General features: G+C 38.4%; 1 protein-coding gene and 1 pseudogene across 1 annotated transcript in view; both read left to right on the top strand.

The window, feature by feature from the left end:
* SLC26A7 (solute carrier family 26 member 7) overlaps positions 1–26,046 on the top strand; it is a 146,878-nt gene that overhangs the window by 93,360 nt on the left and 27,472 nt on the right. The window contains exons 9-13 of the mRNA XM_052651652.1: positions 3,763–3,840; positions 4,806–4,901; positions 14,365–14,471; positions 17,828–17,894; positions 23,859–23,996. Coding sequence (XP_052507612.1) covers positions 3,763–3,840; positions 4,806–4,901; positions 14,365–14,471; positions 17,828–17,894; positions 23,859–23,996 — 486 coding nt within the window. The remainder of the gene's footprint in view (positions 1–3,762; positions 3,841–4,805; positions 4,902–14,364; positions 14,472–17,827; positions 17,895–23,858; positions 23,997–26,046) is intronic.
* LOC128059258 (serine/threonine-protein phosphatase PP1-gamma catalytic subunit-like) lies at positions 20,643–21,614 on the top strand (annotated as a pseudogene).

Here is a 26,046-nt window from a genome sequence, read left to right as displayed (position 1 = left end):
AGGGCAAAGGCTCATAGAATTTTGCCAAGAGAACGCACTGGTCATAGCAAACACCCTCTTCCAACAACACAAGAGAAGACTCGACACATGGACATCACCAGACGGTCAACACCGAAATCAGATTGATTATATTCTTCGCAGCCAAAGATGGAGAAGCTGTATACAGTCAGCAAAAACAAGACTTGGAGCTGACTGTGGCTCAGATTATGAAGTCCTTACTGCCAAATTCAGACTTAAAGAAAGTAGGGGAAACCACTAGATCATTCAGGTATGACCTGAATGAAATCACTTACAATAATAGAATGGAAGTGAGAAATAAAGTTAAGGGATTAGGTCTGATAGACAGAATGCCTGAAGAACTATGATTAGAGATTTGTGATGTTGTACAGGAGGCCGTGATCAAGACCATCCCCAGGAAAAGAAATGCAAAAAGGCGAAATGGATGTCTGAGGAGGCCTTACAAATAGCTGAGAAAAGAAGAGAAGTGAAAAGCAAAGGAGAAAAGGAAAGATATATACGTTGAAGGCAGAATTCCAAAGAATAGCAAGGAGAGATAAGAAGGCCTTCCTCAGTGATCAACGCAAAGAAATAGAGGAAAACAATAGAATGGGAAAGACTAGAGGTCTCTTCAAGAAAATTAGAGATACCAAGGGAACATTTCATGCAAAAATGAGCTCAATAAAGGACAGAAATGGTATGGACCTAACAGGAGCAGAAGATATTAAGAAAATGTGGCAGGGATACACAGAAACACTCTACAAAAAAGATCTTCATGACCCAGATAATCATGATGGTGTGACCACTCACCTAGAGCCAGACATCCTGGAGTGCAAAGTCAAGTGGGCCTTAGGAAGCATCACTACGAACAAAGCTAGTGCAGGTGATGGAATTCCAGTTGAGCTATTTCAAAGCATAAAGATGATGCTATGAATATGCACTCAATATGCCAGCAAATTTGGAAAACTCAGCAGTGGCCACAGGGCTAGAAAAGGTCCGTTTTCATTCCAATTCCAAAGAAAGGCAATGCCAAAGAATGCTCAAACTACCGCACAATTGCACTTACGTCACATGGTAGTCAAGTAATGCTCAAAATTCTCCAAGCCAGGCTTCAATAGTTCGTTAACCATGAACTTAAAGAAGTTCAAACTGGATTTAGAAAAGGCAGAGGAACCAGAAATCAAATTGCCGTCATCTGCTGGATCATCGAAAAAGCAAGAGTTCTAGAAAAACATCTACTTCTTTTTTGACTACGCCTAAGCCTTTGACTGTGTTGATCACAACTAACTGTGAAAAATTCTGACAGAGATGGGAATACCAGACCACCTGACCTGCCTCCTGAGAAATCTGTTTTCAGATCAGGAAGTAACAGTTAGACTTGGACATGGAACAACAGACTGGTTCCAAATCGGGAAAGGAGTATATCAAGGCTGCATATTGTCAACCTCCTTGCTTAACTTATATACAGAGTACATCATGAGAAACGCTGGGCTGGATTAAGCAGAAGCTGGAATCAAGATTGCCGGGAGAAATATCAATAACCTCAGATAGGCAGATGACACCACCCTTATGGCAGAAAGTGAAGAACTAAAGAGCCTCTTGATGAAAGTGAAAGAGGAGAGTGAAGAAGTTGGCTTAAAGCTCAACATTCAGAAAATGAAGATCATGGCATCTGGTCCCATCACTTCATGGTAAATAGATGGGGAAACAATGTAAACAGTGAGACTTTAGTGTTTGGGGTTCCAGAATCACTGCAGATGGTGACTGCAGCCATGAAATTAAAAGACACTTACTCCTTGGAACAAAAGCTATGACCAACCTAGATAGTATATTCAAAAGCAGAGACATTACTTTGACGACTAAGGTCCATAGTCAAGGCTATGGTTTTTCCAGTAGTCACGTATGGATATGAGAGTTGGGCTATAAAGAAAGCTGAGTGCCGAAGAACTGATGCTTTTGAACTGTGGTGCTGGAAAAGACTCTTGAGAGTCCTTTGGACTGCATGGAGATCCAACCAGTCCATCCTAAAGGAAATCAGTCCTGAATATTCACTGGATTTGATGCTGAAGCTGAAACTCCAATACTTTGGCCACCTGATGTGAAGAGCTGACTCATTTCAAAAGACCCTGATGCTGGGAAAGATTGAGGACAGGAGGAGAAGGGGACGACAGAAGATGAGATGGTTGGATGGCATCACTGACCCAGTGGACATGAGTTTGGGTAAACTCCGGGAGTTGGTGATGGACAGGAAAGCCTGGTGTGCTGCGGTTCATGGGGTTGCAAAGAATCAGACCCGACTGAGCAACTGAACTGAACTGAACTGAACTGAATGCTGTAGAGGAGTTCCACTAAATATGGAAGGAGCTTGTATCAGTTTTTTTCTGTTAGTTTTATGATTTTGTTTCATCCATGCTCTTACATGTGTCAATACTCTATTCTCTTTATTATTGAAAGTGAAAAGTGAAAGTGAATTCGCTTAGTCGTGTCCGACTCTTTTCGACCCGGTGGACTGTAGCCCATCAGGTTCCTCCATCCATGGGATTTTCCAGGCAAGAATACTGGAGTGGGTTGCCATTTCCTTCTCTAGGGGAATCTTCCTGACCCCGGGATCAAACCCAGGTCTCCTGCATTGTGGGCAGACGCTTTAACCTCTGAGCCACCAGGGAAGCCCCTTTATTACTGAGTAGTATTCTATTGTAGTGATGTACCAGAATTTATCTATTCACCAATTGGTAAACAATTTAATTCTTATAGTTTTGGTGTTTATGAATAAAGCTGCTATAAATATTTACATGTACTTTGATAGGCATATGTTTTCATTTCTCTTAGGTAGTTTTAGGTCAGACATTACTTCATGAGAAACTGCCAAACGTTTTTTGGAAGTGGCTGCACCATATCTTAAGTCCCACTAGCAGTGTCTGAGAACTCAAGTTGCTCTGAGACCTTACTATTGATTATTTGTCTATATATTTATTTTAACCACTCCAATATGCTTTTATTTCCTTTGATTCCTCCATAATTATATTTCAGGTATCTTTTTGGTCCTGTGAAAGCCTCTTTTCTCTTGGTAGGCTGACAGTTTGGCTAAATGTTTCTATTAAGACATGAACATTTGTTTATGTGAAACTGGTTCTCCATCAAGTGGAGCTTAGTTAGAAGTGAGCTGTTTTGAATTGCCTTTTGTCAACATACTGAGTTGGTTAAAACACAATACTAATGATTTTTTAAGATTAATAAAATTGTTTATTTCACTGTAGAGACTGCTTCCATAATCCCATATAACTTTTTCACAGTAATGAAGGACTCCTAAGAAGAGCACAAAGGCTTCTGTGGAAACTTGTCATCAGCCCAGAAAACTTCTAAAGCTGTGTGTATTCAGTTATTACCCACATAAGTAAGAAATGAGAAGGGAGGTCAGGCTGAACAACAGTAGTCTTAAGTACAATTGAAGTGTCATTTTCACCATTAAACAAACAACAAAAATTGTGGTGTGTGATAATAGTTGATGGTGTCCTATTTCTTTGTGTAGAATTGCTTTTCTCTCATTGCTGACTTCATTTGATTGTAATGGTTTGTCAGCTGTCACATTTGGGTTCCTTCAACTACAAAATATAGGTAACAACAGTCTATATAATTTAACGATCACGTGCCAGCATTTTGTTTCTTCTTATCAGGAAGAACTAAGAATGATCTTTTCCCCCCTATAACTTTGGAATAACAAAAAAATTCAAGGATTTCTTTTTCTGCCTGTCTTGTATTTTACAGGTGGCTTGTCTAATATCTTGCCTTTTTGTCCTGATAGTCATCTATACAATAGGGCCTTTGCTTTACTGGCTGCCCATGGTAAGTAATACTTTTAATTGTTTAATTTTAAAATTTAACATTAATGAGAATCATTCCATTTTAAACATTTCTTTGAAGAACAACCTCAATAATCCTAAATATGAAAAGTTATGTGACATAAGTAATGGTTGTATAGAGGAGAGGTAGAAAGAACCCAACTGATGGGTAAAGTATGGGAGGGTACTATGGCTGTTTTCATTTAATTAGATTTATTCTGTATTCAGTTGGAAGGTAGAACTAAGCAATCTCTGTTATAAGAAATAGACTTTGGAAGAATTTTATAAAATTTAGACTCTGAGAAAATGCGTGCTGGGCAAGAGAGTAGGGAACAAAATATTTCTTGCCACCCTTGATACATCTTTATACAAAGTGACTCAGAACATTAGTACGGGTATCTGCCTTGCTTTTCACAAACCTGGGACACTACAGCAAGATACTGGTCTTCAGGGATCCAGAGACAGTTCTTGTTCTAATTCTTCATTCATGTACTAAGAATAAATCATTTTCATGAGAGGATCTTCCAATAATCAAGTTTATTTCTCAAGAGACTTATAAATGTATTCTGATGCAACCAGATAATTTATACTGATGATTAAAGAAATACATGGTATACTGAATGTTTGCAATAAATTGCAAACAAATGGCAATGAATAATTATTATAAAGTTAAGAGAACATTCAGTCTTATCACATTCACCCTTATAATTCACTACTTTTCTTTTTATTTCTTCCTTTTTTTTAAGAATGGAATAAAATTTACCCTGTGACTTTTCTAGAATTGATATTATGCTCTTAAAGTACAATAATAGGTTAGTTCTAAACAAAATGAATATTACTTTAGTCTTCTAAATGATAACTTTTCTCTAGTAAGTATTTAAAAATCAAAGACATAAAATACCTTGATTCTTTTAAATTTAGATTAAAATGTTTATCTTACATCTTCATCAGCTTATTTTTTATTTGTAGTGTGTTCTTGCAAGTATTATTGTTGTGGGACTGAAGGGAATGCTAATACAGTTTCGAGATTTAAAAAGATATTGGAATGTGGATAAAATTGACTGGGTAAGTAGAAGTTTGACCTAAAATTACTCTCTTGGCTTAAACACATGTTACAAAATAAGCTTTAATAGTTTCATTTGCAGAAGATAGTTTTAGCCATTTGAGGCTTACATTTTACAAATAGTTTTTACTTATTTACAAACTATAATTTTTTTCAAATTCTTAAGACATGAAAATTTAAAATGTCCTCATAAGAACAGAAATGGAATTGTATCAAGTTTTGATTGATGTGCTATTTAAGAACTTTAAAAAAAATATTATCACTTGAATGGTTTGTGAATTCCCAATTTCCATTATGAATTGATTATAGAAGTTAAGATCATCAAGAAACAGCTTATAGAAATATGACTATATATAACATATATGAGAAGCCAGCATTAATTTCTAAGAAACAGATGCTTCATTGACATAGGATAAACATATTAATAGTGACCATGTGCTCAGTCTCTTAGTCATGTCCAAGTCTTTACAGTCCCATGGACTGTAGCTCCCTAGGCGCTTCTGTTCATGGGATTTCCCAGACAAGAATACTAGAGTGGGTTGCCATTTCCTTCTCCAAATGGTGACCATATTCATTCTAAATACTTTGTTTGAAAAAATGATTTGTTTTTTAAATGAGTTACATTGAGAATAATAATATTATGTTAATAGTATATTACTAGGAACAGACTTCTCTCACAGCTCAGGTGGTAAAGAAGCTGCCTGTGATGTGAGAGACCAGAATTTGATCCCTGGGTTAGGAAGATCCCCTAGAGAAGGGAATGGCAACCCACTCCAGTATTCTGGCCTGGAGAATTCCATGGACAGAGGAATCTGGTGGGCTACAGTCCATGGGGCTGCAAAGAGTCAGACACGACTGAGTGGCTAACAACATAATAGAAAGGAACAGATTAAATTATACTATAAAATATGGATTCTACTAGCATCAGTTTTTATTATGCTTGTTCTAGAGAAATGCGTCTATGTGAGAACATTCGGTATTTTCTCCCTCCCACAAATGGGTGAGCTATTTCATGAGTAGACTCTGCTTAGCTCTATCACGGCATTTATCATATTGAAATGCAACTGTCTGTGTACTCCTCCTTCAAGTTCTTTACTCGGAGAGACGTTGGAGGATTATTTATGCTGGTGCCTAATTTAATAATGCTCCTCTTAAATCTCAATATTACTGAGCTTCTACCAAGGTACAATACTAGGTGTTATGTGGAAGTGCAGAGATGAATAAAGAAGTACTTATCCTCTTCAGACACTAATATCTGTGCAGCATGCAGACACAGACACAGTAACTGTCATGTGAGGCACGATACAACATAACAGAAGCAAAAGTCAGAACTTGGTACTGGAGAGAAGTAGAAGCTAAAAGGTTAATTTGGACTGGGTTAATACAGAAGAGTTACAGCACAGCTGAAATGGGAACTGAGACTTGAAGCAATAGTATTTTTTAGGCCGTCCAAGAGGCCAAAATTAACCAGGCTGGTGAAGGAACATGACTTCTTTAAGGTGATCACGTGGAAATAGAAAAACTGAGAAGATGCAAAGTTATGTAACAAGTTATTGATAATCCCATGATAAAGGTATTTATAAGAAACTCATTAATCACATAAAGGGGAGGACATTATCATCATGGAAGGGGAGAGATGTCAAGGAAGTGTCAGAGGATGAGATGGCATCACTAACTCAAACTAACATGAGTTTGAGTAAACTCAGGGAGATATTGAAGGACAGGGAAACTTGGCGTACTGCCATCCATGGGGTTGCAGAGTTGGACATGACTTAGCAAATGAAAAACTATATATATGTATACATATATATATGTATATATGCAATGTAATATCATTCAGCTATAAAAAGGAACAAAACTGAGTCATTTGTAGAGATATGGATTGACCTAGAAACTGTCATAAGAAGTGAAATATGTAGAAAGAGAAAACCAAATATCTTAGAATAATGTATGTATGTGGAATGTAGGAAAATGGTGCCGATCAACCTACCTTCAGGGCAGGAACAGAGATGCAGATGCGGAGACTGGACATGTGGACACAGTGGGGCAGACGGTGGGGTAGGTTGGGTCATGAGACTGACATAGATGCCCTACTGTGTGTAAGGTAGAAGGCCGATGGGAACCTGCTGTGCAGTGCAGGGTGCCCAGCTCAGGGCACTGTGGTGATCTGGATGGGTGAGATCCAAGAGGGTGGGGATATATGTAAAAGTTCAGTTCAGTTCAATTTAGTTGCTCAGTTGTGTCTGACTCTTCGTGATCTCATGGACAGCAGCATGCCAGGCCTCCCTCCATCACCAACTCGCAGAGCTTAGTCAAACTGATATCCATTGAGTCAGTGACGCCATCCAACCATCTCATCCTCTGTCGTCCCCTTCTCCTCCTGCCTTCAATCTTTCCCAGCATCAGGGTCTTTTCCAGTGAGTCAGTTCTTCCTATCAGGTGGCCAAAGTATTGGAGTTTCAGCTTCAGCATCAGTCCTTCCAATGCATATTCAGGACAGATTTCCTTTAGGATGGGCTGGTTGGATTTCCTTGCAGTCCAAGGGACTTTCAAGAGTCTTGTCCAACACCATAGTTCAAAAGCATCAATTCTTCAGCACTCAGCTTTCTTTATAGTCCAACTCTCACATCCATATGTGAGAAAAAACCAAAGCTTTGACTAGACATGTATTGGCAAAATAATGTATACTTACAGGCTGATTCACTTTGTGGTACAGCAGAAACTAACACAACGTTGTAAACGAACTATACCCTAATAAATAAAAAAGAGAGCCTTAGGCATCATTAGTAGTAAGCTACCGTAATTCTTTTTATAGCAATCCTAGAAAAGAGAATGCTATTGAAAATGACCAAAAATATTCACAGTTTTATTTGTAATATTATTATATTAAATGAGAAAATAATGGAAAATTATGGCATGCTTTTGAACCAAACACATAAACCAACAATTTACAGATTTTAACTAGATTTAAATAGAGGATTGACTTAGCGGTGGGCAGCATCTCTGTATAAAGACTGCACTTTTTCACTTTGCCTTTCCATTAACCTCTGCCTCAGGGAGTCTGGTGGAGTGTGGCTTTGTTTCTGTGTTTCTGGACTTTGTGTGTATGTGTGAACATATATTTTTATTTCTCTCAGGTAATAACCCAGTAGTGAAATGGGTCAGTTATATGGTGTGTGTATATATGTATGTGTGTGTGTGTGTGTGTGTGTGTATATATATATATGTATGTATATATGTGTATATATATATGTATATATGTATGTATATATATGTGTGTATATATGTATATATATATATATATATATACAGGGAGATATATATCTCCCTGTAGCTCAAATGGTAAAGAATCTGCCTACAATGCAGGAGACCGGGGTTTGATCCCTGGGTCTGGAAGATCTGCTGGAGAAGGGAATGGCGATCCCCTCCAGTATTCTTGCCTGGAGAATCCCATGGACATAGAAGCCTGGCGGCCTATAGTCCATGGAGTTGCAAAGAGCTGGACATGACTGAGTGACTAACACACACACACACATATATAATTTAATTTATAAAAATATATAAAATTTATTTTTCATTGTAGAATAATTGCTTTAGAATGCTGTTTCTTTCTGCCATACAACAATGTGTATCAGCTATAAGGATGCGTATGTCCCCTCTTTCTTGAACCTTCTTCCCACTTTCCAACCCATGCCACCACCCCTGGTTGTCACAGGGCACAAGTATGAGCTTCCTGTGTTATACAGCAACTTCCCACTAGGTATCTATTTTGCATATATTAATGTATATTAATGTTTCAATGCTACTCTCTCAGTTCATCCCATCCTCTCCTTCACCCTCTTTGTCCACAAGTCTCTTCTCTTTGTCAGCATCTGTATTCATGCCCTGCAAATAAGTTAATAATTTATAGTTTTCTCAGATCCCATGTATATGCATTAACATATGATATTTGTTTCTTTCTTTCTGACTTACTTCACTCTGTTTAATATGCTGTAGGTTCATCCACCTCACTAGAGCTGACTCAGAATTGCTCCTTTTTATGGTTAAGTAATATTCCATTGTCTGCAACTTCTTTATCTGTTTATCTGTTGATGGACAGGTTGTTTCCATGTCCTTGCTGTTGTAAATTCCACTGCAATATCTACTGGGGTACATGAGCCATTTTGAATTATGGTTTTCTCAGGGCATATGCCCAGTAGTGGAATATCTGGGTCTTATAGTATTTTTATTCCTAGTTTGTAAAGAAATCTTCATAATGTTCTCCATAGTGGCCGTACCAATTTACTTTCCCACTAACAATGAAAGAAGTTTGCCTTTTTTCCACATCCTCTCCAACATTTATTTTTTGTGGATTTTTTTATGATGGCATTTCTGACTAGTGTAAGGTAATACCTCATTATACTTTTGATTTGCATTTCTCTAATAATGAGTGATGTTAAGCATTTTTTTTCCTGTGTTTGCTGGCTAGCTGTATGTGTTTTTCAGAGAAATGTCTGTTTAGGTCTTCTGCCCATTTTTAGATTGGGTTGTTTGTTTTTCTGATATTGAGCTTGCTTCATGAGCTGCTTATATGTTTTGGAGATTAATCCTTTGTCAGCTATTTCATTTCCAACTATTTTCTCCCATTCTGAGGATTGTCTTTTCATCTTGTTTATGATTTCCTTTGCTGTGCAAAGCCTTTTTTTTTTTAAGTTAAATTAGTCCTATTTGTTTATGTTTCATTTTTGTTTTCATTACTTTAGGAAGTGGTTCAAAGAGGATCTTGCTGTGATTTATGTTGAAGAGTGTTCTGCCTATGTTTCCTCTAAGAGTTGTATAGATTTTTGGTCTTACAGTTAGGTCTTTAATGCATTTTGAGTTTATTTTTGTGTATGGTATTAGGAAGTATTCCAATTTCATTTTTTTTACATGTACTTACACTTGTCCAGTATTCCCAGCATGGCTTCTGGAAGAGGCTATCATTTCTCCATTGGTCTATATTTCTGTTTTTGTGTCAATATCATGCTCTTTTATCTATTTATTTTTTATGACAATGCAGGGGACTTTATTAGGAAGGGATGCCTGAGTGGAGAGCAGTAGGGTAAAGGAATCCAGGAGAACTGCTCTGCCACGTGGCTCACAGTCTTAGGTTTTATGGTGACAGTATTACTTTCCAGGTTGTCTTTGGCCAATCATTCTGACTCCTTCCTGGTGTTTCCTGGTGGCACACGCATTGCTCAGCCAAGATGTATGCCAGCAAGAAGGATTCTGAGAGGTAGTCGGACATGTGAGTACCATATTGTCTTGATCACTACAGCTGTAGCGTATAGTCTAATGTCAGTAAAATTGATTCCTCCAGCTCCATTGTTCTTCCTCAAGATTGCTTTGGCTATTTGGAGTCTTTCTATGTTTCCATCAGTTCAGTTCAGTTCATTTCAGTCGCTCAGTCGTGTCCGACTTTGCGACCCCATGAATCACAGCATGCCAGGCCTCCCTGTCTATTACCAACTCCTGGAGTTCACTTAAACTCACGTCCATCGAGTCAGTGATGCCACCAGCCATCTCATCCTCTGTCGTCCCCTTCTCCTCCTGCCCCCAATCCCTCCCAGCATCAGAGTCTTTTCCAATGAGTCAACTTTTCATATGAGATGGCCAAAGTACTGGAGTTTCAGCTTTAGCATCATTCCTTCCAAAGAACACCCAAGAGTGATCTCCTTCAGAATGGACTGGTTGGATCTCCTTGCAGTCCAAGGGACTCTCAAGATTCTTCTCCAACACCACAGTTCAAAAGCATCAATTCTTCAGTGCTCAGCTTTCTTAAATTGTAAATTTTATTGTTCTAGTGCTGTGGAAAATGTCAGTGTTAATTTGATAGAGTTTGCTTTGAATCTAAATTACTTTGGTTAGTATAGTCATTTTCACAATATTCATTCTCCCAGTCTAAGAATATCTCTCCATCTGTTTGTGTCATCTCTGATTTTTTTCACCAGTGTCTTCATTTTCTGCATACGGGTCTTTTGTCTCATTTGATAGGTATATTCCTGGGTCTTTTATTTTATTTTATGTGTTGCAATAGAGAATGGAATTTGATTCCTTAATTTTTCTTTCTGATTTATCATTGTTCATATATAGGGATGCAAGGGATTTCTGTGTATTGATTTTGTATCCTGTGACTTTATTAAATTCATTGATAACTTCTAGTAATTTTCTGATAGTGTCTTTAGGGTTTACTGTGTATAGTACCATGTCATCTGTAAACAGTGAGAGTTTTACTTCTTTTTTCATCTAGATTCCTTTTATTTCTTTTTCTTCTCTGATTGCCATGGCTAGGACTTCCAAAGCTATATTGAAAAATAATGGTAACAATGGGCACTCTTGACTTGTTCCTGATCTTAGAGAAAATGCTTTCAGCTTTTCACCATTGAGAATAATATTTGCTGTGGGTTTCTCATATATGGCCTTTATTAGGTTGACATAGGTTCCATCTCTGCCCATTTTCTGAAAAATTGTTATCACAAATGGGTGCTGAATATTGTAAAAAGCTTCTTCTGCATCTATCAAGAATATCATATGATTCTTATCTTTCAATTTGTTAATATGGTGTGTAACATTGATTAATTTGCATATATTGAAGTATCCATAGGATTAAACCCAAATTAATCATGGTGCATGATGTTTTTAATGTGTTGTTAGATTCTGTTTGCTGGAATTTTGTTCAGAAATTTTTAATCTGTGTTCACCTTTGATATTGACCTGTAATTTTCCTTTTTTGTGATGTCTTTTCCAGTTTTGGCATCAGGGTAATGGTGGCTTTCTAGAATGAGTTCATTAGTGTTCCTTCCTCTGCAATTTTATGGGAAGAATTTAAGAAGGAACAGCATTAACTCTTCTCTAAACGTTTGATAGAATTCACCTGTGAAGCCATGTAGCCCTGGGTTTTGTATTTTGGGAGATGTCTTTTTTTTATCACAATTTCGATTTCCATGCTTGAGATTGATCTGTTCATATTTCTGTTTATTCCTTGTTCAGTCTTAGAGGTTGTGATTTTCCAAGAATTTGTCCATATTTTTCCAGGTTGTCCATTTTATTGGCATAGAGTTACTTGTAGTAGTCTCTTATGATCCTTTGTATTTCTGCATTAGTTTGTTTCAATCTCTCATTTTTCATTTCTAATTTTGTTCATTTGAGTCTTCCTTCTTTTTATCTTGATGAGTCTGTCTAATGGGTTATGGATTTTGTTTTTCTTCTCAAAGAACCAGTTTTCAGTTTTATTGATCTTTGGCATTTTTTCTTTCATTTCTTTTTTATTTATTTCTGTTCTCATCTCTATGATTTATTTACTTCTACTTACTTTCTATGTGTTTTTTTGTTTGTTTTTTGTTGTTTTCCCAGTTGCATTAGTTTGTCTATTTGATATTTTTTCCTATTCTTGAGATAGGATTGCATCGCTATATACTTCCCTCTTAGAACTTCCCAATAGGTTTTGGGTCATCGTGTTTTCAGTGTCATTTGTCTATAGGTATTTAAGAAATCTTTTTAGTAACCTTTTGGCTATTAAGAAGTGTATTGTTTAAATCTCCATGTGTTTGTATTTTTTTACAGTTTTTTTCCTATTATTAATAGCAACTGTTATAGCATTTTGGTCAGAGAAGATACCTGTTACAATTTCAATTTTCTTAAATTTAGTAAAGTTTGATATGTGACCCAAGATGTGACCTATCCTGAGAGTGTTCCATGTGCAGTTGAGAGGAAAGTGTATTCTGCTTTGGATGGAATGCTCTGAAGATATCCATTAGGTTCATCTGATCTAATGTGTAATTTGCAGCTTGTGTTTCCTTATTAACTTTCTGCCCGGATGATCTGTCAGTTCAGTTCAGTTCAGTTGAGTTGCTTAGTCGTGTCCGGCTCTTTGCAACCCCATGAATCACAGCATGCCAGGCCTCCCTGTCCATCACCATCTTCCGGAGTTCACTCAGACTCACGTCCATTGAGTCAGTGATGCCATCCAGCCATCTAATCCTCTGTCGTCACCTTCTTCTCCTGCCCCCAATCCCTCCCAGCATCAGAGTCTTTTCCAATGAGTCAACTCTTTGCATGAGGTGGCCAAAGTACTGGAGCTTCAGCTTTAGCATCATTCCTTCCAAAGAAATCCCAGGGTTGATCTCCATTGGTGGAAAAGTCCCCTATTATTATTGTTACTATTGATTTCCCTTTTATGTCTGTTAATGTTTGCCTATGTATTGAGGTGCTCCTATGTTGGGTGTGTGAATATTTACAATTGTTCTATTTTCTTCTTGGATTGATAGCTTGATTATTATGTATCGTCCTTCCTTACCTCTTGTAATGTTTTTTATTTTAAGGTCTATTTGTCTGATATGCAAATTGCTACTCTGGCTTTCTTTTGATTTCCATTTGCCTGGAATACCATTTTCTATGCTCTCACTTTCAATCTGTTTGTGCCCCTAGGTCTGAAGTGTCTCTTGTAGACAGCATCTGTAGGGGGCTTGTTTCTGTATCCATTCAGCCAGTCTGTGTCTTTTGGTTGAGGCATTTAATCCATTTACATTTAAAGTAATTATTGGTATATATGTTTCTTTGGGGATTTTCTTAATTGTTTTGAGTTTATTTTTGTAGGTCTTTTCCTTCTCTTGTGTTTCCTGCTTTTAGAAGTCCCTCTAGCATCTGTTGTATAGCTGATTTGGTGGTGTTGAATTCTCTTGACTTTTGCTTGTCTGTAAAATTTTAGGTTTTTGCCTCAAATCTGAATGTGATCCTTGCTAGGTAGAGTAATCTTGATGGTAAGTTTTTTCCTTTCATAATTTTAGATCTAATCCTGCCACTCCCTTCTGGCCTGCAGAGTTTCTGCTGAGAGATCAGCTATTAACCTTATACGGGTTCTCTTTATTTTACCTGTTGCTTTTCCCCTTGATGCTTTTAGTATTTTTTTCTCTGGGTGTAATTTTTGTTAGTTTGATTATAAGTGTCTCGATGTGTTTCCCCTTGAGTTTATCTTATGTGAAACTCTGTGCTTCTTAAACTTGTTTGGCCATTTCCTTTCCCATGTTAGAGAAGCTTTCAACTGTAATTGCTACAGCATTTTTTCTCAGGCCCTTTCTTTCTCACTTCTTCTTCCATTGTCAGTGTTCAGTCACTAAGTTGTATCCAGCTCTTTGTGACCCCATGGACTTCCACACACCAGGATTCCCTGTCCTCCAGTTTTGTGTGGATCTGTATATTCCTTTCCTGGTCCTGGTCAGGGACTCCTGCCAGTACTCAGCTGGTGTTCTGCGAGATCTTCTACATCTGAAGATGTATTCCTGATGCATTTCTGGAGAGAGATATACTCCACATCCACCTAGTCCTCTATTCTTGCAGAGAGATTTCATCACAGGAATGTTGTAGAACAAGACTGCGAGGAACTTAGCAATTGGGAGAAAGAGGAGCATACCAAAGGACCCATATATTCTGTCTCCTGTTCTCTTTCAGGGCATATGGGTCAGTACATACATATTTACAATATGTTTTGCTGCCAATGTTGGGCTGCTGTTTGGTGTTGTGTGTACCACAGCTATCGTGATTGGTCGCTTCCCAAGGTAAGATATTATTTATATGCTGTTTATTCTGACACAGCAGCAACATATATGGTGTTGTCATATACTTTTATTTCTGTGGAATAGACAGTATTATAATCTCATGTTTTTAGATTTAGAGCTAGAAAGAGAATTTTTTAATCTACGTGTGATATATAACAATGTTGGTCTTAATGGAGAAGAAATGGTCTTAGTGGAGGAGAAGTATTTTGTTATAGCTATAAAATAGAATATATAAAATCTATTAAAGTGAATAAATTAGCATCATAGCCATATACTGCATTAGAGTTACTTTTTTCTGATTAAGGGAATGTTTATAGTATCTAATGAGACATAAACCATACAGCAATGTAATCATTTCAAAAGTTAAATAACCTCAAATTTAACTTTTCCAAAGTTGTATTAATTTACCTACTTTTTCTACATAGCTTATTAAAAAGTACATTCTTTTTGTTTTTTACTAACCATCTGTAAGGCCCTTCCATATTTTGATTATTTTTCTGTTTGCTTTGCTCAATGTTCACCATTTGATAAAGCTTCTACTAACATCTCATCCTTCTTTTGAAATTCTTTGTGAAATAATATATTCTTAAAAATTAAAGTTTTATCTCTATAGAGTCTATCAGTTCAGTTCAGTTCAGTCACTCAGTGACATCTGACTCTTTGTGGCCCTATGGAATCCAGCATGCCAGGCCTCCCTGTCCATCACCATGTCCCGGAGTTTACTCAAACTCATGTCCATTGAGTCAGTGATGCTATCCAAACATCTCATCCTCTGTCGTCCCCTTCTCCTCTTCCTTCAGTCTTTCCCAGTGTCAAGGTCTTTTCAAATGAGTCAGTTCTTTGCATCAGGTGGCCAAAGTATTGGAGTTTCAGCTTCAGCATCAGTCCTTCCAATGAATATTCAGGACTGATTTCCTTTAGGATGGACTGGTTGGATCTCTCTGCAGTCCAAGGGACTCTCAAGAGTCTTCTCCAATACCACAGTTCAAAAGCATCAATTCTTCAGCACTCAGCTTTCTTTATGGTCCAACTCTGACATCTACACATGACTACTGGAAAAACCATAGCTTTGACTAGATGGACCTTTCCTGGCAAAGTAATGTCTCTGCTTTTTAATATGCTGTCTAAGTTGGTCATAACTTTTCTTCCAAGGAGTAAGCATCTTTTAATTTCATGGCTGCAGTCACCATCTGCAGTGGTTTTGGAGCCCAAGAAAAGAAAGTCTGTCATGATTTCCATTGTTTCCCCATCTATTTGCCATGAAGTGATGGGACCAGGTGCCATGATCTTAGTTGTTTGAATGTTGAGTTTTAAGTCAACTTTTTCACTCTCCTCTTTCACTTTCACCAAGAGGCTCTTTAGTTTTTCTTCAGTTTATGCCATAAGGGTGGTGTCATCTGCATATTTGAGGTTATTGATATTTCTCCTGGCAATCTTGATTCTAGCTTTTGCTTCATCCAGCCCCACATTTCACATGACATACGCTGCATATAAGTTAAATAAGCAGGATAACAATATGCAGCCTTGGTGTACTCCTTTCCCAATTTGGAGCCAGTCCTTTGTTCCACATCCAGTTCTAACCATTGCTTCTTGACCTGCATACAAGACGGATGAGTCATAGTGGAGCATTCTGACAAAACGTGGTCCACTGGAGAAGAGAATGGCAAACCACTTCTATATTCTTGCCTTGAGAACCCCATGAACAGTATGAAAACGCAAAAAGATATGACAGTGAAAAATGAACTCCCCAGGTCAGTAGATGCCTAATATGCTACTGGAAAAGAGTGGAGAAATAACTCCAAAAAGAATGAAGAGACGAAGCCAAAGTGAAAACAATGCCCAGTTGTGGATGTGACTGGTGATGGAAGTAAAGTCCGATGCTGTAATGAGCAGTATTGCATAGGAACCTGGAATGTTAGGTCCATGAATCAAGGCAAATTGGAAGTGGTCAAACAAGAGATGGCAAGAGAACATTGACATTTTAGGAATCTGTGAACTAAAAAGAACTGGAATGGGTGATTTTACTTCAGATGACCATTATATCTACTACTGCAGGCAAGAATACCTTAGAAGAAATGGAATAGCCCTCATAGTCAACAAAAGAGTCTGAAATGCAGTACTTGGGTGCAATCTCAAAACTTACAGAATGATCTCTATCCGTTTCCAAGGCAAACCATTCGATATCATAGTAATCCAAGTCTATGCCCCAACCGCCAATGCTGAAGAAGCTGAAGTTGAACAGTTCTATGAAGATGTACAAGACCTAACACCAAAAGAGATGTCCTTTTCATCATAGGGGACTGGAATGCAAAAGTAGGAAGTCAAGAAACACCTGGAGTAACAGGTAAGTTTGGCTTTGGAGTACAAAATGAAGCAGGGCAAAGGCTAACAGAGTTTTGCCAAGAGAATGCATTGGTCATAGCAAACACCCTCTTCTAACAACACAAGAGATGATTCTACACATGGATATCACCGGATGGGCAATACCAAAATCAGATTGATTATATTCTTTGCAGCTGAAGATGGAGAAGTTCTATACTGTCAGCAAAAACAAGACTGGGAGCTGACTGTGGCTCAGATCATGAACTCCTTATAGAGTCTCTCTTGCTCTCTCTCTCTCTCTCTCTCTCTCTCTCTCTCTCTTTATATATATATATATATATATATATATATATATATATATATATGCACAGTGTTATCTGATCCTATCTTGTTATTGATTCTCTCTTTACTTCCTGTATTTTACACAAGATTTCTGAAAAACCGTATACTTTCTAGCCTTTTCCCTTATTGCTCACTCTTTTTTGTCAATTTACCTCCTATGCCTTAAAGATATGATAGCTGGGAGTCCAGGTGAGATAAATTACATTTTAAAAATCTCTGTTTAGATGTCTGTGCTGTTACTTTTGGAGAAGGCAATGGCAACCCACTCCAGTACCCATGCCTGGAAAATCCCATGGGCAGAGGAGCCTGGTAGGCTGCAGTCCACAGACACGACTGAGCAACTTCACTTTCACTTTTCACTTTCATGCATTGGAGAAGGAAATGGCAACCCACTCCAGTACTCTTGCCTGGAGAATCCCAGGGACGGGGGAGCCTGATGGGCTGCTGTCTATGGGGTTGTACAGAGTCAAACACGACTGAAGCGACTTAGCAGCAGCAGCAGCTGTTACTTTATTTCTGAGGATCCCAGAGAGATACACATTTACCAGTGTCTTATGAACAGCTGGGATGTAGCATGGAAACCACTCTGGATACTTTCTAATTGTTATAATAAAGTGACTCATCCTTTTTACTTTGTCGTGATTAATGTAATAACTTGGAAATTATGTATTTCATATATGCTTTCATTCTAGAGCAAATACTCTGAGTACAAAAAATATGAAAGAGATGGAATTTAAAGTGAAGACAGAAATGGATGATGTAAGTTTAGTTCCCTTTTCCTTTGTGTAATTAATAATTTTTGTAGGTCAGATAGTTTCAAGGTATAAGAAGCAGATAAATTACTAATTTTACAATGATAATTCTATTTTTGATTAGTTTGAACTTTTAAAAGTATATCTGACCACTACATATATGGCAGTCAACATACAACAAGTCAATAGAACAACAACAGAAATCTTGTATCAGCATTCAAATAAGAGAATAAAATGGCACATAAAAATACAGTAGAATCATGGTCCAGATTAGTTCAGTTATTTGGAAACCTCTTTTCCGTTTGACGTGTCTGTTAGTTTATGTGTGTGTCACTTAGTTGTGTCTGACTCTTTGCGACCTCATGGACTGTAGCCCACCAGACTCCTCTGTCCATGGAATTCTCTGAGAATACTGGAGTGGTTTGCAATTTCCTTCCCCAGGTGATTTTCCTGACCCAGGGGTCTCCTGCATTGCAGGCAGATTCTTTACCATCTGAGCTATAGGGAAGTCCCGACTATTAGTTTAGTTTAACATATGACAGTCAAACTTAACTAGTAGTCCGGAGAAGGCAGTGGCACCCCACTCCAGTACTCTTGCCTGGAAAATCCCATGGGCGGAGGAGCCTGGTGGGCTATAGCCCATGGGGTCGCGAAGAGTCAGACATGACTGAGCAACTTCACTTTGACTTTTCACTTTCATGCATTGGAGAAGGAAATGGCGACCCACTCCAGTGTTCTTGCCTGGAGAATCCCAGGGACGGGGGAGCCTGGTGGGCTGCTGTCTCTGGGGTTGCACAGAGTCGGACACGACTGAAGCAACTTAGCAGCTGCAGCAAACTAGTAGTCTATTCCAAATTGAATGATGGTGGAAGATGGGGAACGGGGAAGGGAATAAAGAAAAGTGGGATCATTGTATTTTGTTAAAACAGTCAATGAATCTTACTATCAGCAGAGTGTAATTAATGACTCTAGGCTTGGTTTCTTGCACAGTGGGCACCTTTTTAAGGAAATAACTTATACAAATGATCTCACCCTCAGGTAGCGCTAGTGGTAAAGAACTCGCCTGCCCAGGCAGGAGACATAAAAGATGCAGGTTTGATCCCTGGGTCTGAGATTCCCTGGAGGAAGGCATGGCAACCCAATCCAGTATTCTTCCCTGAGGGATCCCATGGACAGAGGAGCCTGGCTGGCTACAGTCCATAGGGTTGCACTGAGTCAGATACAACTGAAGTGACTTAGCAGGCACGCGTGCAATCAATGTTTAGGCAGGCCAATTGTGTTTGAATTCTAGCTTCTTGTTCTGAAGGACGACACAAGTTTAAGGTGAAGAAAGAAAATGTTGACTGAAATTCTTGTCAGTTAAAAAAAATTGGCCTTACTTTGAAACTGCTTTGTGATGTTTGACTAACCTTTTTTATCTTTATTTTTCATTTTTACTTGTTTTAATACCTCATGATTGTCCTCAGAACAGACAGAACTAAACTCCTACCAGAAGGATCAGTGTCAGGGTATTTCTAAGTAGACTGGAAGTACAAAGTAAGCAACAGGAGTCCTTCTCTGACCCCCAGGGAAATGGCTTGTGTTTTTAACAAGTATGGAAAGATTTGCATCATAGAAAGCTATCAGAGTTCAAAGACTTTGAAGGTGTCCCAGACTCAAGTTTTCCACCAATGTTTCCTTTCTTTCTTTCCTGTCCCTTTCTTTTCTTCCTTTAAAATTTTCAGGTGCCAAGTCCTAGACTGACTCAGGCCTCTGTGTATCCACCCCACACATGCAGCTGTGTACCATAGCCTTGACATTCTTAGCTTTGAAGCAAAATTCAAGTTTGACTGTTTTTCAGTTTAAAGATCTCTCATTAATAAATTGTACCTAATGCATACCTTCTCCTCAAGCTAAATGTGTGAGGAAATGAATAAGGGGATTTGCAGGGAGATGAAAGTGCCGCAGATTCTCCATGTCTTACACTTGATTTATTCCAGTCTAGTTACCTACCTGAATAGTGATCATGTCACAGGAAGTCTTAATTTTATTGGAACATTGCACCTCACTGGTCATTTAAAACTAAGAGGGAAAACACTAAGAGAAAGACTTGAATATGAACTGTTAGGTGGAGTTTTTAGCTAACGTCAAGTGTAGCGGTGATGTGTCTCTCCCCTCTCCCTCTTCTTCTTCAGGTGAAACAATTTGGAAGGTCTCTTTCCACTCAGGGACTTCAGCTCTATTGAGGATTTCTTTTCTGGTGCAACTCCATTCTTTAATAAATGCCTATCTTTAAAAAGCATACTAACTCAAAACATACTGGCGCAATCATCTGGTGAGATTAATGAGGCAATCTAAGATGTGGGGGCTTTGTCATAACTAAACACGACAGGCCCAATGTTTGATTTTGTCTTGTAAGAGATTTCCTCTTTATTAAAAGTTCCTTGGGTAACATAAAGGTTTTTATTTTCCTGAATTGTTTAGTTGTGGCAAATCTCCTCACTTTATAGAGCTTAAACAGTTGTGCAGCTATAGAAACTTTTTGAGATTATCCGGTTTAAAAATGTACCTGCTTTAGCTCTCACGGTTCCAGTAGGGGAAGGAGGAGGAGGCAATGAGCAGTCATTGGGAGTGACGGGGCGGTTGAGGGGGTGGTGCGGCTGTGGTTTCTGCAGTGCTGCAGCAGCGCCTCTGCGCTGCTGGGATGGGAAAGAAAGTGAGGATCCGGGTGGAGCCAGCGGCAGTGCTGCTGCGGGAGGGTGGGCGTCGGAAGGCGATGGAGGATATCTAGAGGAACAGCACTGACAGCATCCAATGGTTGCTGCAGGAGAGGGTCCAAGCCTGGCACAACGTCCAGCTACAGGGGCATGAAATCAGAGGACTGTGGTTGTTAAAGTCCTGAGAGAGCTTTCTCAGTCAGCCTGCTGTCCCACTAGGACTGAAAGCACCGTTCAAAATATAAGGTGATATCCATGCGCAATCCTATGTGATTTGCTGTGACTTTCTGAGTACAGTGGTTTCCCTCCAAAAGTAATTACTTGTTTCTTGGGGGCTATGTGAACAAGGGAAAGCAGTCATTGGACACTCTCTGCCTCTTACTGGCTTCCAAAATCAAATATCTCTAGATTGTTTTCTTCTCAGAGGAAACCACGAATGTGACAATATCAGTAGAATTTAGGGATTTTATGATGAATTAAAAGAAGATATAACATTAAAGTATGGAAAACTTTCGCAGGCTACTTTAACTGTTTATGGATAGCAGTCATCCTGGATGAGAAAATATTCTGCTGTCATGGAGGTTTATCACCAGCTCTCCAATCTGTGGAGTGGTTTTGGTGAATTATGCAGCCAATCGATGACTTAGATCAAGATTGTCTTTGTGGCCTTTTGTGGTCTGAACCTGATAAGGATGTTTTTGGCTGGTGTTTGAAAATGACAGAGGGTCGTGCTTTGCCCTTGGTGCAGAAGTGGTTGCGAATTTCTCCATAAAAGTGATTTGGATCTTGTATGTAGAGCCCATCGGGAGGTTGATGGTGGATAGATGTTTTTTGCAAAGAGACAGTTGGTCACTCTGTTCTCTGCATCCAGTTATTGTGGAGAGCGTGACAAAGCAGGTGCCACGATGAGTGTGGGTGAGACACTGATGTGTTCTCTTCAGATTTTACAGCCTGCAGAGAAAAAGAAGTCAAGTGCCCCGAGACCTGAAATAGCTTCAAGGGCTATGATCACAAAGCAAGCAAAGAAATAAATGTCATTTTGATACTGCCTGGTCGGGGCTTGTAACATATATAGCTTTTATTTTTAAAGCTGTAATGTGTATTGGTCAACTTACTTAAATAATGTTTGTGGGCCCCTATTCCAGTTTTTACTTTATCATTAGTATTTGTTGATTTTAACAGCAAATAAAAGATTCCCCACTCTCAAGGAAAGATGTTTTATTTTGTTTAGTTCTCTGTTCCTTTTGCAAACAATTTTAATGATAGTGCCAAAGCTGTACACCCCAGGACAGTTTATCCTGACTAAGGGGTGAGTATACTACTGATCTTTCTTTAAATTTGGTATAGCTCATGAATAATGTAAATACCCATTTTCTTTAGGATATAAAGAGAGATCTAGGGTGCTCAGCGTGTACATGCTATTGTCATAAAATGCATACTGTTGGATGCAAAACACTGTGAACCTTTTTGTTTGCTTGCTTCAAAGAAATGGCTCTTTTTCTTGTCTTGTCATGTACAAACTAGTTTTTAGAGTTATCAAAATTAAGAATAACTTTCAACCTTGCCAGTATCACTTGTATGTATATTTAATTAAAGTACACTTTCCCCTGTGATACACTTAAATGATAATTAAAGCCATTATTTTAAATGTTTGTGATTCTTTCCTAAAACCAAAGTTTCTATTGAAATATATATGGGCACTCTCCTAAGTACAAGGTGACATGATTGTGTATCCCTGCCGCCTTCTTGGGGATTCAAAAATATGTTTTTAAGTTTGAATAGCAATTAATAACAGGGCTGTTTACACACTACTAATGATTAAAGTTAATAACACTTTGTAGTATTTTCAGTCTATTCATTAAGTAATCTTTTTACAGTTACATCAGGACTGAACCTGTCCATTCAGAAAGCTTCAAATTATAAAAACAATACTGTTCTGTATGTGTGACTACTTATGCTTTCTTTGGCCTACATTCTTTATTCTGTGAAGAAGTTGAAGCTTGTAAGTCAAAACAAAGAAACTAACTTACTATCCACCAGTTTATACAGAACTCACAGTATCTATGACTTTTTAAAGCTAATCTCTGTTTTAAAAAAAGGAAAGCAGTTTCAACAGATGACCATGTACAATACCATGTGGGAAAAATGAATTCAGACTTATTTAATGATGAACTTGTTAAAAAAAAATGACCTACTTTAAAAAACAAGGAAGCTAAGAGAGGTTAAATGAATTATCCAAATTCACATTATCTATTATTTTCCAGTCTTTCTCTCTCTGTCTGTATGTGTCTGAAGGCGTACTGCTTTATTTAGTAGGTAAGGAATTATCATTTCATAGAGCTTCCATTTCTCTCAGTTTCTAAGATAGACCCCTGCTCCAAAGGTCCTGGTGCTGTGCTGTGTTTAGTCACCCAGTTGTGTCCGACTCTTTGTGACCCCATGGACAGTAGCCCATGAGGTTCCTCTGTCCCTGAGGATTCTCCAGGCAAGAATACTGGAGTGGTTTGCCATGCCCTCCTCCAAGGGATCTTCCCAACCCAGGGACTGAAGCCAGGTCACCTGCATTGTAAGTGGATTCTTTACCATCTGAGACACCAGGGAAGCCCACACGTCATGGCAAAGATGGTATTGCCAGGAAGACCTGGGCAAATGGCTGCAGCAGACAAATTTTGTATTGAAATTTTTCCTTCTCCATTTCTTCATGTCTTGTCTACCTCCTGGCAATCGGATATAATCTAGGCCTGCCCAAAGTGAAATTACCTTCCTGGTAATACCTCTTGGTTTCTTTCTCCCAGTTAGAACTGTCAGTCACTTGTAAGGTGACTTCCAGGCAAAGGAAGGCTACATCATTATGAGGTAAAATGATTGACAGTTGACCTTTCAGGCCGTATTTTCATTTTAAAAGATACGGGATGGCTAGGTAAAGGAATTTTAAATTTCTGGATTGAGTAGAAGAGGTACTGTTAGGAGGATAAGTCTTTCTGATACTCTTTGGATAGTCTTTTGCTTCTCCAAAACTCAGTAGGAATAAGGGGTATTTTCTGAAAGGCTACAGACTTATCTAACGGTTGCTAATGTTTCTTAGTAAAGAAGTACATATTTTCCTTCAGACGTATGGTAGTATATTTAATCCTCCAAAAATTTTCAATAATGAAAACATAAGCAAAGAAATTGTCAATCATGATTGAGTGCCATTTGTACTTACAGGGTTTCAATTCATTGTAGGATTTATTTCATTCAGAACTCTGAATCTATTCATTTGTTTCCTCTAAAAGGAAACCCTGCAGCGGGTGAAAATTATCTCAATAAACAACCCACTTGTTTTTCTGAACGCAAAGAAGTTCCATAATGATATAATGAACATAATCCAAAAAGAAAATACTGGAAACCAACCACTTGATGAAATCAGAAAGGTAAGGTCAACTCTTTTGATTATATCATGCTACAGGTAATCCTATATCTTGATACCCCAGAAAGGAATCATGTAACTATAATACATTATAGAAATGTTGAGAGGCCTCTTCCCTCAGTAAAATCTTATATGATGTTATAATTTTTATTTGGTTTGTAGTTAGCCTTTAGGTGATCACTCTTGTTCATTCACGTGTTCATTCACTCCTCAAGTCAGCAAATATCTGAAGGACGTGTGTGTTGTGCTGCTCTGTGCTTAGTCACTTAGTTGTGTCTGACTCTTTGCGACCCCAGGCTCCTCTGTCCGTGGACTTCTCTAGGCAAGAAGACTGGCGTGGGTTGCCATGCCCTCCTCCAGGGGACCTTCCCAACCCAGGGATCGAACCCAGGTCTCCCACATTTCAGGCAGATTCTTGACCAGCTGGGCTATCAGGGAAGCCTGTGTACTAGGTGCTATAACCCTGGGAGAAATAAAAAAGACAATTCACTTAAATTAAGAATATTTTTACCAAGAGAAAGAAGAGTTAGGTCTACCTCTAAAAGAGAATACAGTAGATGACTCAAAGAGGTATAAACTGTTGGCCTCATTATGATAACATTGTCTTAAATTGCCATCATTTTTTATCTCCACAAATTATCTCAGTTAAGAGAGATAGCAAATAAAATGTGCATGAGAAAGAGGTATGCATAATCATTTGAATCTTCAAGCCCTCTGCAATGTTAAGAGCATGGACTTAGGAGCTGAGCTGCCTGGGTAAGCTACTTAGAAGCTATTAGACCTTCAGTTCAGTTCAGCTCAGTTGCTCAGTCATGTCCGACTCTTTGCGACCCCATGGACTGCAGCACACCAGGCTTCCCTGTCCCTCACTAACTCCCGGAGTTTACTCAAACTCATCCCCATTAAATCGGTGATGCCATCCAGCCATCTCATCCTCTGTCGTCCACTTCTCCTCCTGCCTTCACTCTTTCCCAGCATCAGGGTCTTCTCAAATGAGTCAGTTCTTCGCATCAGGTGGCCAAAGTATTAGACCTTGAGCTCTTTTAGATGTCACTTTCATCAGAATATTAGGAGCCACCACCTGTGATTTTGGGTTGAAAAGAACTTGCTCTTATGCTAAGGGGGAGATATATATCTAATTGTTCAAGTTGTATTAATATATTAGGCCTGTTTTTCATCACAAAACCATTCTATACCTGTATATGAGACAGGTATGTTCTTGTGGCTGACTTTATAACCACCATGTATAACAGCATTATGGGAAAATCTGTCTAGAGCTTCATGTAACCTAATTAACCTACAAGAAGTTTGTGGTCTTGTTTTTCCAAAATGTAAACTTACTTCTTGAAATAATATACTAAATTGTGGGCTTTATCATTTCTAGTAGAGTACCTGACATGGCAATTCTTATTACTAATTATTTATCAATAGTTGATAGTGTTTTCCTTATTTTCCTGAAAGATTAAGGTTGCTCCAACCTGTTTTCAGAAATTGCAAAATGACATGTGTTTACCTCTAGTGTATCTTAGAAACAAATCTCATTAACACGGTCTTTTGTGAGTAGTTTCCACATATATTTTACCCACTTGGGATTTCAGAAAATTGAGTCTAAAAATCAAACAAGGTTCATTGAATTTAGGTTATTAGTAGATGAAGACACTCAAAAGGATTCTTCAACTCAGAACGTTATGATGGTGAGGAAGAATTTGTTGAAACTGAGTTCCACTATAATGATAATGATGCAAATATTGTATGTATATTTGTATGTTGTGAGTTTTAAAGGAATACCAAGGATTTGGATGGCAATCTGGAAGCCCTGCTCTCAGAGGAACCTGGGATAAACCTTTATTTGGAATGGTTAAAAGGATAGTCTTGAGCTTGAGTGCTGTTTGGAGCACTTTGTATTATTCTTGTCAGACACTGTCAAGGATATCTACTTGTCTTGAGGACTAGGCACTTACTCCAGGTTCAGTTTTAGAGTAAGACGTCTGCAGCAGTTAATCGCTACTGCAACTTTGCCCCCCTTTATCAGGCTGCACAGAACAGTCCGCAGT

Source organism: Budorcas taxicolor, chromosome 14 (genome assembly GCF_023091745.1).
Source record: "Budorcas taxicolor isolate Tak-1 chromosome 14, Takin1.1, whole genome shotgun sequence".
In the NCBI taxonomy this organism is placed as follows: domain Eukaryota; kingdom Metazoa; phylum Chordata; class Mammalia; order Artiodactyla; family Bovidae; genus Budorcas; species Budorcas taxicolor.
This window is presented reverse-complemented; position numbering and strand designations above follow the sequence as displayed.